This window comes from Gymnogyps californianus, chromosome Z (assembly GCF_018139145.2).
Source record: "Gymnogyps californianus isolate 813 chromosome Z, ASM1813914v2, whole genome shotgun sequence".
Classification (NCBI taxonomy): domain Eukaryota; kingdom Metazoa; phylum Chordata; class Aves; order Accipitriformes; family Cathartidae; genus Gymnogyps; species Gymnogyps californianus.
Window position 1 is genome coordinate 47691853 of NC_059500.1, and position 14305 is coordinate 47706157.

The window sequence follows — 14305 nt, forward strand, 5'->3', positions numbered from 1 at the left end:
CTGACCATTGCCAGAAGCAAGATACTGGTGTAAATGGGCCTTTGGTCTGACTTAATATGGCTGTTTCCATCTTCTTAGTCCAGTCAGTCTTACCATATTATAAAAAACTGTAGAGATTTTACACTATATTATATCCTCTCCCACCTCCCCAAATCACTTATTACTTACTAGACATCAACCTTTAAATGTGGCCTGGGAAAAGGTCTTCAGATGATCATGCTGGTTAAGAGAAAGTGATACTGGTGCCAATCATTTCTGCCAGGAACGATACTGATGTGTTTAATGACTATCTAGAACACGTAGAATTAATGCTTTTTGTATTAATATAAGTAAACTGTTCATTTCTATGTTCATTAGCATATTCTGGGCAATCCTTTCAGACAAGTCACCAATACGGACTTGGAAATGTAGGAGACTGGTATTGTCTGTACAGCTTCAGGTTTTACTTGACTGTAATATGACCTGTGTTTTTGTGACAGCAGTTAAATTTAGGTTCACATGAAACTTTGTGTACATATTGGATAATCATCGGAGTTCATAATGTCAACTAATGCAGCTTTCCCATATGTTCACTACAGTATCTTTAAAGCTAATTAGCTACGGAGTCATAGCAGGGAGTGAGTTTTGGGCTAGGACTCATTTGTGCATAGACAGGTATGTAGTACCACCTGAGCTGGCCTAGAGAAATGGAGATTTTTGCATAGTGGTGGCAGGTATGTCATAAACCAGCAGAATATTCTCCTCTTCTGATGGAGCATGTGGAGGTCAAGTGAGATACCAGAAGATATCTAAAGTGGCACCACCATATGTGTGTTTAGGCAACTGAATTCCAGTGTGTTTATCATGTTATCATTATGTTTTTCTTCTTAGCATTGCAGAAGAGAATCATACTGAACATTGCGAGTACTGAGTTTTCATCATACTGACTAAAATAAATCAAAACTATAGTTTCAGTATTAGTGTCTACAAACTGTGAGAATGAATATTCAGTATGTACTTTGCAGATAGGCTGGAGCCACAGACAGTGCATGCAATCTCTGCCATAAATCTGTGCCGAGTCATTTTATATCACTGCTGCTTAGTCCAGAGCATGACACTCACATTTACTTGGTTTTATGGCTGCCAAAATTATTTCACTTTCATGTCTTCAACCTCAGTGGATAGTTCAGCATTGCTTTGAAATTCATGGAAGCTAGATTTACAGATACGTTGAACTTCCTTACTTCCACTGATTTTTAGAAGGTCAGCATTTGAAAATCAGATGCTGATTCTGATTTACAAAATAGGAAATGGAGGTCCAGCCTGTAGCATCTGTAATGCATCCTGGAGTTAAACTAGCGAGAAAAAGGGTTTTGCCCTACTGCACTGTGAGCTCGAGTTTGGCCTTATATTTTGGGGATAGTTGTCTTGGGGAGAGGGATGAGGCAGTACAACCTGAAGGTGAAAAGATCTCAAACAGATGGATCAAGGTTTCTCAGGAGACATCTGGCAATCTCCATATGTAATTCTTTGTGGTCCTTTGCTAGAGCCACTCACGTTGCCTGTGTGCTTGTGCTAGCCCAATCCTGTTTGACACAGACGCAAGACGAGAATGAGGCCCAGTGTTGAAGTACGGTGTGTACTGGTACAGTACTGCATGAACCAACTTAGGTATTAATTTCTGTACATTTTGCAGACTCATGTACAAACTCAGACTAATTTAAAACTTCTGTTGTGATTAAATACAGTTGTTAATCATGGCTAATCTCTAAAGATGGTAATTCAGGAAGTACTTTGTCACTCAGTGCTGTTTATGAAGCAGTCATTTATGGAGCTTTATTCCAGCTGAGTCCACTGCTTGAATTATACACAGGCCACTCAGAAAGAGTTACCTAGGCAACCCTTCAGCTGGTCCTTTTGTGCTCAAATTGTACCTCAGTCGTCATATTTCAAAGCTAAGTGTCCGTCTCAGATTCATTTTCCCACCCCAACAGCATCTACCAAAATGGAAAAGGAATGGATTTGGTTTTTAGGAAGTAGCCCCACAAACTCCTGCACCAGCCCAGTCCTCCAGAAGTCAGGCTTCAATAGATTGCAGCAGTGAAGTACAGATCATCTGCCCACTTTGGTAAAGAGCTGAAAGCTAAAGGCAAAAGCTAGCCTCTTAAGCTGCTCAGGAGCCTCTTTAAGTACTGTGTGGAGTGTGACAAATTGTGCCTATGTACGTTTTTTAAATCTTTTAATGATTATACCTATTATGACCTGTTCACTTTACTGTCGTCTTACAATCATGCAACTTTGGAGTTTCACAGAGTGTAGGGGTTAACAAAATATTGTCTTCTGTTGACATCAACACATAACTGTCAAAGCAGCTGCAGCCTGTCAACGTGTCAAGAGGTAAATAGGGATTTGCTTCCAGTCCTTCGGTGTCAGATGATACAGTCATGATGGAAGAGCCTGAGCTAAGAGTTCGACTTGCTTCTGTAGGTACTGATGAGTTTAGGTAGCTGAGTAGTTGAACAATTCAGGAGTTCATAATAGTGGAATAATTAAGACCGGTTCTTTAGTCAAAATTAGCAGTAAGTAGAAAATGTTATGAACAATACCAGCATATGGTGACATTTCATCAATAACTCTTTTGCTTAGAAAAAAATAACTGACGTGGTCATTCACATGACTGCTTCTTATAGCATTGTCATAAGGTTTATGTAAGCAATTTTAAGACAGGGCAATAACTGACAAGAAACCTGTATTATAAATCTATGGGAAGAGTAACTTGCACACTGCAGAGAGGACTGAATTCTCAATTATTGTCTTTTTGCAAAAGAAGAAAACAAGAATACTACACGAAGAAGTAGTTGTATACCTCTCATGCTCTCAAACACAGTTTTCACCAGGTACTCTTTTTTGGACCTCTTTAGCCTTCACTGAGCTCTCTAGGAATCTTTCCACAGGTTTAACAGTGTTTGCATTACACACATCTATGTGAAAGAACCGTTCAGGCCATTTTTTCTGTTGCCCTATTCTGTGGTATAAGTTAGATCCATGTGCAATTCTGGAGACATTGCCTACCTATGTTAAAAGTTGAAAAGTTATTTTAATACATACACCCCAAAGGCTGAATCATGCTCACTTTGCTTTCTTTCTGTGGCAGTCTGAGAGGGCTCCATTTTGTTAGCAGAAGCAGTCTAAGGAAAGAGAAGTGTGTGGCAGCCAAAAGGTTTTCTGTCATGGGAGAAGGTCCCTATACACCTACTCTGTAATAGAGATGACAGGTGAACAGCACACACATAAAAGGAGACTAAAGAATGATGTGACAATCAGCTACACAAATAGGAGAGGAATGTCCTTCCTTTAGTTTTAGCACCAAGTTGTTAGGAAGACTGCTGTATTGTGGCTGTTCTAAACACGAGAGGCTCAGGCTGGAGATAAGGAGAAACCTTTTCCCCACGAGGACGGCCCAGTGGTGGAGCTGGGGCCCAGGGAGGTTGGGCCATCTCCATTCTTGGTGGTTTCACAGCTTGACTGGGCAGAGCCCTGAGCAGCCCGGTCTGACCCTGCCAGCTGAGCAGTGGAGCTCCCCAGGTCCCTACCAGCCTGAATTACCCTATGGTCCTATGAACAAGAAAATACATATGTGTGTGTATACATATATATCTTATATAGTAACTTTTTAAGTTACTTACAAAAGCTTAAGAAGTTAGATATATGTATACATATATATGTACATATATATTTCTATTTATATGCATATATATGTTTGTATGTGTGTACACACACACACGCACACACATATCTCTGGCTCTGGCTCTGGCTCTGGCTCTCTCCCCCTCCCTATCTATGTGGCCAGGCTTGGTGCAGTCCAGACCAGTTTTGATCCCTGACTAGACTAGCCCACATCCCAAGGGAGAGCCTGTGGGAAGATGTATCAGAGGCACAAGGCTGCCCTCCAGGCAGAAGGCACAACTCCGCTCCATGCATCCCAAGGGACCAGCGTCACTGTCAGCATAGCCACAAATGGATGTCCCCAGGCAGCCTGTGCTGCAAGGATACCTCATAGTCGGCCAAAATCTTTTTACTGTGTCCTAGCTAATGTTGTTAGGTAGGTGTGGTGCAATGTTTTCACACCCCATGGGTTCTCACTGAAACACAGCACAGTCCTCAGGACTCCTCTTTAAAGAATCCCTAACCTCATTCATCCAGTTCAATATTCTGCTCACTGCGGCTTTTCTTACAGAATGAAGAGGATGAGGACCAGCCTCTCAGCCTGGCCTGGCCTGACACCCCACGCAAGCAGCTCACCTACCTTCTTGTATTGCCCATTGTTCTTCCACTGTGGGCTTCCCTCCCAGATGTCAGAAAACCTGTAAGTAACTGTTGTTATAAGTCGGTGTGTTCTGCACCGACTAGAGGTGCTAGTGGTGGCTCTCTAGCTAAATGCCAAAAAGAGACTGTAGTGGATTTATGTAAAAATAGAGCTAATGATTTTTTTTAATAGTTTCTTCTTTGAAGAAGAAGTCACAACATCAGTCTTCAAATCTTCAAATGGGTGCTTATGGGCAACTGGTTGGTAATAGCTCTATAAAGATTGCCATTTGTATTCACTAATATTTTATGACACAAAGTGAAAGCTTTTAAAACTTCTTTGGGGCCTTCACACCTGCATTTCTACATCTCCACTGAATATCACATAAGTGCTGAGGAAGTCTGTCCATCTGCCGTGCCCTAAAGGGTACAACTGGAAGGATTTTAGACTGTCTAAATTTTCTCTGCGGTTCAAAAATAATGATACGCATTTCTCTTAAATGCATGTTCTACTAGACCTTTGTCTTCTACTTGTCATCTTTTACTTTTCATACTAGAACAAGATCTGTAAGTCCTTCCATGTGTAAAATACTTCCTAGTTTTGTCCCAAACACAGCCTGAAGTAATGTAAGACTGATTATTAATACAAATGACTTATTGTGACAAGTTATCAAGTCTTACCACTTTTATATTCACAGATGCAAATAGACCTGACTGGGGCGGCTCATGGAAAATAAAACAAAAAAAGTCAAGAGCTGAAAAAATCCTCTAGTAGTGTTTTAATCTCTTTTCCTTTCTGCATCAAAAACAGATTTAAAACTGCTGCAAGAGAGGGATGCACAGCTTATAAGGTTATAAATCAACACCCTGAATTCTTTTTTCCTCCTCAGACACACTGAAAAACTTTCCCATCCCACACACTGACAAACTGCAATTCAGTGCAAGAAACAAGCTAAAATAAGACCTCTGATTTGTTTTTAGAGAAAAGTTTCTCAAAGGATATAAACTGACATTTTCCCTTCCAATCTTTAAGCTTTCTTTTCTTAAAGTTTTCAAACAACTCTGGTAAACACTTTTTGTTTGGTAACACAGAGAGCATACTACATGAATTTCAAGATTGTTTGCTTCTGTATTTGTGCCCTCCTTTTATCATTCAAAACCAATCATATTTTTTTTCATAATTTGGCCCAAAATAAGCAAGTACTGCTAAGAAATAAGTATGTGCATTATTTTGAATTTTGAAAATCTGAAGTTAACATCAAAAGACATATAGCCTTATCCAATATTCTGTACTGTATAAATGAGAAAGGTTGTTACAACAATGGTTTTGGAGAGCGAATATCTCAAGAAGTTGTGTGCAACTGTGTGGTGCGTGTGATTATTGACACTAGTATTGTTCACAACAGAACTGGCATGCTGACATCCTACAGCTAAAATACCCTGCCGTAACACAAAAGATAAGCACAGTTGTATATGCCAGATATGCCAATGGGCAACAGAGTTCTAAAATTTCATTCACTGAAAGGAGTAGCTTTTTATACAGAAGTAAAAGAAATGTAGTTTGTAATTACGTGTAGTAATAACAGAAGAGGTAACAGGCTGTATCAGTATGACAAGCTGCTTACTTTGAACATTGCTGTCAAAGAATTAACCAGATGGTTGCATAAACTTTTCAAGGACACTTCATTAGTGTGTTTGTCTCTAAAACATTCTCACTTATGCGTGTGTGCCGTCCCCACTATTCCTTTCCTAACAAAACCCAATATCACAGCTCAGCACGTGCATCAGAAAACAACTTTCCATGAAATCTGTGAGGCAAATGTTAAAACAAACCTAAAATAATACTTAAATAGATTTTGTAGGTAGGCCCGCCATCAGGGGCTTGATTTGCAACTGTGGTAATTTTAGTCAGAAACCCAAATTCTGCATCAGGATGCTCAGATTAGCATGTGGATATATAAAATGAACACTTGTATGCTATATGCTGATTTGAGAAACCATATGGAGCCTTTGACATCCTCTGTGGGTGTCCACTTTCCTCCTGGAGTCTCTTTTCTAAAGTCTATTCTATCTCCACATAATGGAGACAGTTTGACTGCATTTACTTGTACTATACCAAGCTATATTTAGCTCCATGAGACCCAGAAGCTGTAGAAAAATTATTTCTTATACAAGGTCTCTGGTTATAAAGTTAGCAAAATCCTTGCTGCCTTATTATGCTCTGGTGTACACATATGCAGATTTTTATATACTTAGAGTAGATCATGCATTTGTTCAACTAACTCTCAGCTGATTCAATAGCTGACGTGTTTTAATTTGTGTTTAGTGCCTTAATAATACCTGCTCGCATTAAGTCAGTATATATTAAAATCCTTACCATAACATCAATAGTGTTGCTGGCAGTACACCAGAGGTAGGTGTGCCCTTGGGGAATTTTGTAGCTGACTTTTTGTTCAGGTGTTTTGAACAATAATGGGTATTTTTCCTGTACTAATAGCTTATTTCTCCAGTGGCTCTGTAAAGGCCACAAACGTAACTCTCCACCTCCTGCAGTAAAGGATATTGAAAGATTGAAAGGAAAATGACGTGACCAAGGTGGCCTAGGGGGTCAGTAGCAGATATTGAATAGCATCTCTTTTGTTATAGCCGTACTGCACTGTCCATCCCTTTGTGTTACAGGCCAGAAAAATGGCTATCGGGGCTCCAGTCCTGCTGTCACTGGACCCATATGGGGCAGTGCATTGTATCTCTGCAAATTCCCATTACCAATGAAGAGGTACAACTTAGATGAACTCTTGTTGCCATACAGAGATGCACTGTTACCAAGGGGACAAGGACAAGATGTTCCTGCACAGATCCAGTTACAGGAGCAGGTTCTGAGTAATCAGATTTAAGCACTGTCAAGTATGAAAGGAAAATAAAAGCTTGCAATGCAGATAAATTTATGTACGAGACAAACATATGATTCATTCAGGTTAAAGGTAAAGATGTTGGTAATAATACTGGCTAAAATTAAGACAATTACTTTGCAAATTATTAAGCAGTCACTATTTTTCAGGATCAGGCTCTTAGAAGAAAAACCTTCATACTTGGATCATTCTTGCTACTTAAAGTCCTGTTTTTCAGACACTGGCATGAAATCAATACAGAAGTGTACCAAGAAGAATGTCCTTAAGATTGCTGATAGACAGGAACAGTACCAATCCAACCAATCTACAGTGAAACTACAAAATTCTTTCTCTTTTGTTAACTGAATGAGCCATGGCTTTTCTCATTTGTCTGTTACCATGACCACAACAGAACCAATTGGTAATAAACTGGGCTCTCTGTCTTTACAAGGCAACCATCACAACAGCTACCAGAAAAGGTGGAGAGAAGTATTGCTGTCTGCTGTCTCTGACTAATTCTTCTAGGAAAATGCTTGGAATTGGCAGCTCTCTATATTTCCAAGAGCTAGGGAGTTGCAATGAGATAAATGTCAAAAGAATGCTGCCATTAGTTACAAAATAAGCATGATTATTATTATACTCTGGAAATAAAATCCAGCATCTGAAAAAGAATCAGCACTCTCATTACTGCTTTTTAAAAATTTCATCTATATGCAAATTACATAGCAGCATCTATGGAGTCCCTTCTTGATTTCATCACCTGTAATATGTACAAGCTTTAAATTTTGCCCTTTTTGAGTTTAAATGTTCCCCCTTTTAAAACAGGCAATTAAACTGTTAAGCCTATTAAAGTACTCTTAGTCTTAAACTGCTGCTTATCAGTTAATTTTACTGGGAGAGGACTGGCTAAGACAGGCTAGGAATACACACGCTGCAAAGTTACTGACTCGTAATTCTTAGCTATCCGAATTCTGTGGGTGTCTAACTCAGACAGGCAATGTCTCGTTATTTTGCAAGAACCATTTGGTATATATAATCACACTGACAGAGAGCTATTACTGGCCAGTACAGCTCTTGCTGTATTAGTTTTGCGTAAGCCAGTGTATGCTTCTATCTTGAGTGTTGTATAGTGATTATTCAAATTGCATTGCTGTGAGGTGCTCTGTGTAGATTTTGTGACCAGCTGCAACAAGCTTATCACTTCATCATCTCATTCACCATATGTGTTGCCAGAAAATCCCAGTTTTTACAAGGAAGACAAAAAATGTTGGAAGTTGAAAGAGTTGGCTACTAAGAATGGTAAAAAAGAAGTGGTAGCTATCTAGTTTAAAAAAAGAAAATTCCTGTTGAGATTCATTTATCCCTTCTGGACTCAAGTCTGCTGCCACTGGTGTCAGATCACTATTTTAACAGCCATCTTTGTGTTCCTTTCAAATTGTGTTCCTTTTCAGACCAAGGTCTTCTGTCCCCCAATGCATATAAAGTTTTGATTTTAAAATTAAAAGTCCATCTGAGCAGGTTTAAACATCAGAAGCTCATTATCCGATTTTCTGATTTGATAAAAATTTAGAACTTTGTTTTGAAAAAGTAACTCTGTTTGCTCTGTAAAGAGTTAAGAAGCAGTTAAGAAACAGATCAACCAAAATACCATGGGCAGTTCTAGAAACAGTGCTTGTGGCAGTAATGGAATTTATATGAAAAGGATGTTTCCAGGTGCCATTATGGCTATTTATGCCTATATTTAAAGATAATTCATTTAAAACACCTACTAGAATTATTTTCTTACTCCAACAGAAGTTCAGTTATTTATTTATATATGAGGGGGTTTGGGAGCATTGTTAAATCTGTGCCATCTTTAATGTGTGTTCCTATGTATATTCAGTTGTGGAGTTGTATAGGTCGTGTTAGTCAATGTTTACAAGCTCAGTTTTCAGGGGGGCATTTAGCATCATGCAAAGTGCCCACAGGGAGTGAGTAAGCGTTCTGTAGCACAGCCTACAGCTGCACCTGCTGCTAGAGCAGGTATGGACCTTTTAATTGTCCCATCCTGTAGATGAGAGTGCCCAATTGCCATTGCTGACTTTACCTTTTTCCCATCAGTAATGACCTGATCTCATTGCATTTACATCAGCAGAAAGAGTCTACACGATTTCAATGAGCTGCAGACCAGCCTCACTCTTTTCTGGTTCAGCTGACAAAAGACAGTGTCATTCCCGCATGACCAGCTCTAATGGCCAGCCCAATTCACTGAGCACCTCTTAGTCCACAGCCACCAATGCTGATCCATTCCTAAATGTGAGGCTGTCCCATATAAAAAAGTGGAAGTGGATTTCATGAGGACTTAACAGGAAAAGGTAGTGCAGGATCGAGCAGCAGCTGGAACAAGTATTCAAAGTGGTATAACTTACTTCCACAAGTAGTCGTACTAGTTATTCATGAAAATTTGTAGGAGTCTGCTAGTGGCACGTCAGAAGTCATCTGGGGTGAGGATCTGTGTTCAGAACATCGATGCCCATAAAGATTGTCGTTTCATTCAAGGCTAGCAGCATTCATTCACAGTACAAATTTCATTTTAAACACTAATTTGATTTAGACAGTGATTGCCTGGTACAGTACTGCAGTCGTGTTTCCTTCCTTTAGTAGTTAACTTGATCTCTTTTTGTTACATGGTTCTAGCTAGCCAATAGGAAATACAGATGATGCAAAAGATTGGAAAGAGCAGAAACCAAAATAAATCACTAATCTGAATATAACCCATTCATTGGCTGGAAGAACGCTATCTATTCAAAGTTTGACATTAGTAAGGGAGACGCTGAAAATGAAAATGGAGTTACTTTGGTGTTATACAGATTTTTTAATTAATTGAAGGGCCTCAGAGTGTGTTTTACATGTTTTGGTAACAAACTTCTCTACAAAACAAAGCATGGCAAATATGTGCTTAATGTATCTTCTGTTCTAATTGAGAAAGTGGGTTGTTTTCCCAAGAAAAGTAAATGCCCTAATAAATTTTAGATGTGTATTTTTTTAGCTCTGTCATATGGCAGCCCTTGTTATACTGACTGTGAAAGGTGTTGCACAAAGTTATTCATGTATGAATGAAAGGTATGGGTACCTGTTTTAGCAATTTGAAAACATTATTTCTGAATGAGCATGAAGTTATTCATAAATGTAGAAGTCAAACTACCATTCAGCTAAACACATATCCAAATTGTGGCATAACAGAATATGATACAAATGACAACCCAAAACTTGCCGTATAGGGAACGTACATAGGGAAGTATATACCAGTGTAGGGAGTCAGTTTCTTACCATTCTTGACATTTATTTTGATCATCTGATGATGATCAGAATAGTTGGTCAGAACAGGAGATCAGAAAAAATGAGAGGCCACTCTCATTTTGAGAAGCAAGTAAAGGTACAGCACGTCAGCCTTCAACATAGGTGTTCACTGTTTCTCTTTGTTTCTGTTTCAGAGGTCAAGAAAATTTTTTCCTATCACATTTTTTGGCTCTATCAGCTGGATTGCATTTTTTTCTTACTTAATGGTCTGGTGGGCACATCAGGTAAGGAGGTGATACTGGTACAAAATACAAGCCCCACATTGCGTTTTGCGCTGTGAGAGATCATTTAGAATCAGAGTCCATCATCTATCTCATGCTGAGTAGTGCTTTATTTTAGGAGCTGCAACCATGGATGAAGTAAATCACTACTCAGTAAATGGAAAGTAGTTCAGAGAGCTGTGGTTGTCCTGACCACAGGACTTGATCATTCTGGTAACATCAGAGCCATCAGCAACTGCTTGTCAATACCTACTGGTTCTATTTGACAATCTTATCTTTCTCCTGAAACGTGGAAATCTGTGAAAATTAGTAATTCTCCAATCCTGCCTGTATTCTCCAAGCTAGTCAGCAAGCTCCAGGATAATATTCCTGGTTAAACAGGTTTACAGCAGAAAGCATTTCTTCATCGCAGGGTGTTTTTTTGCTGTTTTTGCTTAAACCCTTTTAGGTTGGAGAGACCATTGGTATTAGCGAAGAAATCATGGGATTGACTATTCTAGCTGCTGGCACATCCATTCCTGACCTTATTACCAGTGTTATTGTAGCACGCAAAGGTCTGGGGGACATGGCTGTATCCAGTTCTGTTGGAAGCAACATATTTGACATCACAGTGGGGTAAGTCCTACAGCAAGAAAGTTGTGTCTATTTTAACAAGTCTTTTGTTCTTAGCATGTTTCCGTGGTTTTGCCAAGGTGTTGCCTACAACAATTTTCTGCCATTGATGCTTAAAAAGGAGAGTGGTGCAAATATGCAATGGACGTTACTATTTCAAGTGCTGAGAAGTTTAGACATTTGCATAACAGAATTGTTACACATTTGTTGCCTGATTCTCTCTTTGATACATTGCAGAGCTGCCTAGGCAAGTGAATTGCACTTCAAAAAGTATGCAAGAGCATTGTTCCAAGAAGGAATTTCTGAAGCTTTTTATGATTTTGTGAGGTTGCTATTGTTTGCTTATGTTACCACTCATTGTGCTTATACTAGAGCTTTCTTTATAAATGATGATCGGGAACAATTCATTGCCTCTGCAGTATTCAACATGTTTGCTATAATAAAAACAGAATGTCATTGTCTTGTGTAGCTCGTTTAGGCTGTTGCTGACGTGATTTTTTTATATACCTGGCAAGTCCCAAATTACAAACCAATTCTCTATTAACACAAAAGACCTTTTGTATAGCTCTGACAATGTGAAGCAACATAAGATTGTGCAGAAATGTGCTATTTGCACTTTACTGCTTAACAGCAGCTCTAGGATAATGATGTGTGGCATGTGGTTGGAATTGACATTCCTTTTTGACCTTTTGAGACCAAGATAGATCAGGTCCAGAAATGTTGTAATCTATGCCTCAGTGTTTCAAAAATGTGCAGGAAATATACAGACAAACTGTGTCTTTATTCCCACATTTCCATCTTCAACACAGGACAGAGGCACTGAGAATCATGTCCATACTCTCAGTTTCTCCATCTTTGGTTGTTTCTTGCTATCGCACATGCAGAAGAACAGGTATAGTCACAGTCATAGTCCCGAACAGCCTAGTCCTAGAACAGACCATGGTTTTCACTGCTGAAAATATACCAGCAACTGCACAAGTACAAAAAGGGATCCTGAAGTTAGAGTGGATAGTAAATGGCTTTTTTACTCTGTCTGTTAGCTAATGGCAGTACCTTTGGACACAGCAGAAAAACTGGGCCACTTTTTTCTATTAATCCAGAAACGTGAAGTGTTGGAAGTAACATCTATAAGCAGCAGACCTGCAAAATATATGAAAACATTGTTCACTACCATGTGCTTCAACTTGGAGCACATAGGGTGCATTACAAAACTTTCTTTTTCAATGCTTTCTTACTTTTCTTAAAATTTTTAGTCTTCCTGCCAATGGAAATGTTGTTGTCCTGTACCAGTCTGCAGACCTGGTATATTTACAATACAAATGGCACAGTTGAGCTGTAGGCTGGTGTAGTTAGTACTAAGGCTGTAATAAATTATTCTCTCTTGAGCTGCTTATTCAAAGTTTAAATGTTGTGAGCTTCTGACAACTCTCTTCGTGTTTTCTAAGCCTGCTAATCTCCGATCAGTGGCTTAAATATTTATTTCAGCTTGACATCTTCCAGAGGAATGTTGCCTCATTCTGTGGCATCAGAGATGAGAAATGCAATGACAGTAAATACGGAAATAGAAATTAAGCTGGAGTTCAGCTGAAGTTCGCATTTTAACACAGGTTTATATAGTAAATGTGGATCAAGGCTTTTAAGGGCCAAGTTTTGGGGGCAGTGCCTTGCAGAGTGCTGGTTCTTCATGGCAAGGACATGTCTTTATGCGACCCACCCTCCTGTCATGCAGGCTCTTGGAAAGACAGTGGAAGTAGATTCTTGCACAGATGGTCTGAAATCCAGAAACAAATGAAAGGGGTCTTCCTGCTCACAGACAGGATGGCAGGTGATTTGTCAGCCAAGGGAAATATAATTCACCAATGTAACTGGTGGAAGAGCGGGGAGCCTAAATCCCATGTGTTCTCCCCAAGAACCACAAGCAAGCTGACAAATTAGATTTATGTACATATTAGAAGAGTTGAAACTCTTCCTGCCTCACTTTATGCAGGAAGCCTCTGGTTGTATTTTGAAATGCCTCCAGAAACTTCCTAGTGCCCCTTTCTGCACCTCTGCAATGTTTCCAATTTATTTTTCTGTTTCTTAACAGCCTTCCTCTTCCGTGGCTCCTGTATGCTGTGATTAACAGCTTTGCACCGGTGACAGTCAGCAGCAATGGTCTGTTCTGTGCGATTGTCCTCCTCTTCATCATGCTGCTCTTTGTTATCCTCTCCATCGCTTTCTGCAAGTGGAGGATGAATAAAATCCTGGGCTTTCTCATGTTTGGGCTTTATTTTATGTTCCTGATTGTCAGTGTCCTCCTGGAGGACAAAGTGATCCAGTGTCCTGTCTCCATCTAGTGGAAAGTGCTGTTTCTCAAGAAAAAAAACCCCAAACATATGTATTTATTAAATATATATATCTCTCAAAATGAAACAGCAAAAAACCACAATGGAAAGCTTCTATGAGAATAACCCATGGATTTGTAAATTTCCTCTCCCTCAATTTTAAAAGAGAGAAAGAAAGAAAGAAAAGGATACAAAGGGTGAATCTCAGAGCTGAAGAATGACCGCTGCTGGACAGTGCAGTCATACGTGAAGGGCTGAGTCCAGCTGCGCCGCGGTTTTCTTTGTCTGCTGCAGAACATCCTCGCCGCTCAGTGCTGGAGATGCCGCGCACACACGGAAACGGTGAAAGCTACTGCTTTTCCCATGCCTATGGTACATATCCGCAAACTTCTCTTTCTCTGTAGTAGTATACACAGACACACAGCATGCTCAGTTCTTAAAGCTCTCATCTTCTAAGGGGAACGCTAATATTAACTTTGTGGAGGTACCACCCCCCACACACCCTGGTATGGGATTTTTCTGATAATCTGCTGAAACTCCTGAGTGGAAAGTGTACACCGAGCGCCTGAATCACAGACAGGGAAGAGCTTGCACACCTCTTCATATAAGTGGATTTACATGATTGATTTCAGCAAAG

General features: G+C 39.6%; 1 protein-coding gene across 1 annotated transcript in view; it reads left to right on the top strand.

Annotated features, from left to right (window-relative positions):
• Positions 1 to 13680, top strand: part of SLC24A2 (solute carrier family 24 member 2) — a 109276-nt gene extending 95596 nt beyond the window's left edge. Inside the window, exons 7-10 of the mRNA XM_050913275.1 lie at positions 4217 to 4345; positions 10646 to 10735; positions 11181 to 11347; positions 13431 to 13680. Coding sequence (XP_050769232.1) covers positions 4217 to 4345; positions 10646 to 10735; positions 11181 to 11347; positions 13431 to 13680 — 636 coding nt within the window. The remainder of the gene's footprint in view (positions 1 to 4216; positions 4346 to 10645; positions 10736 to 11180; positions 11348 to 13430) is intronic.
• The last annotated feature ends 625 nt before the right edge of the window (positions 13681 to 14305 follow it).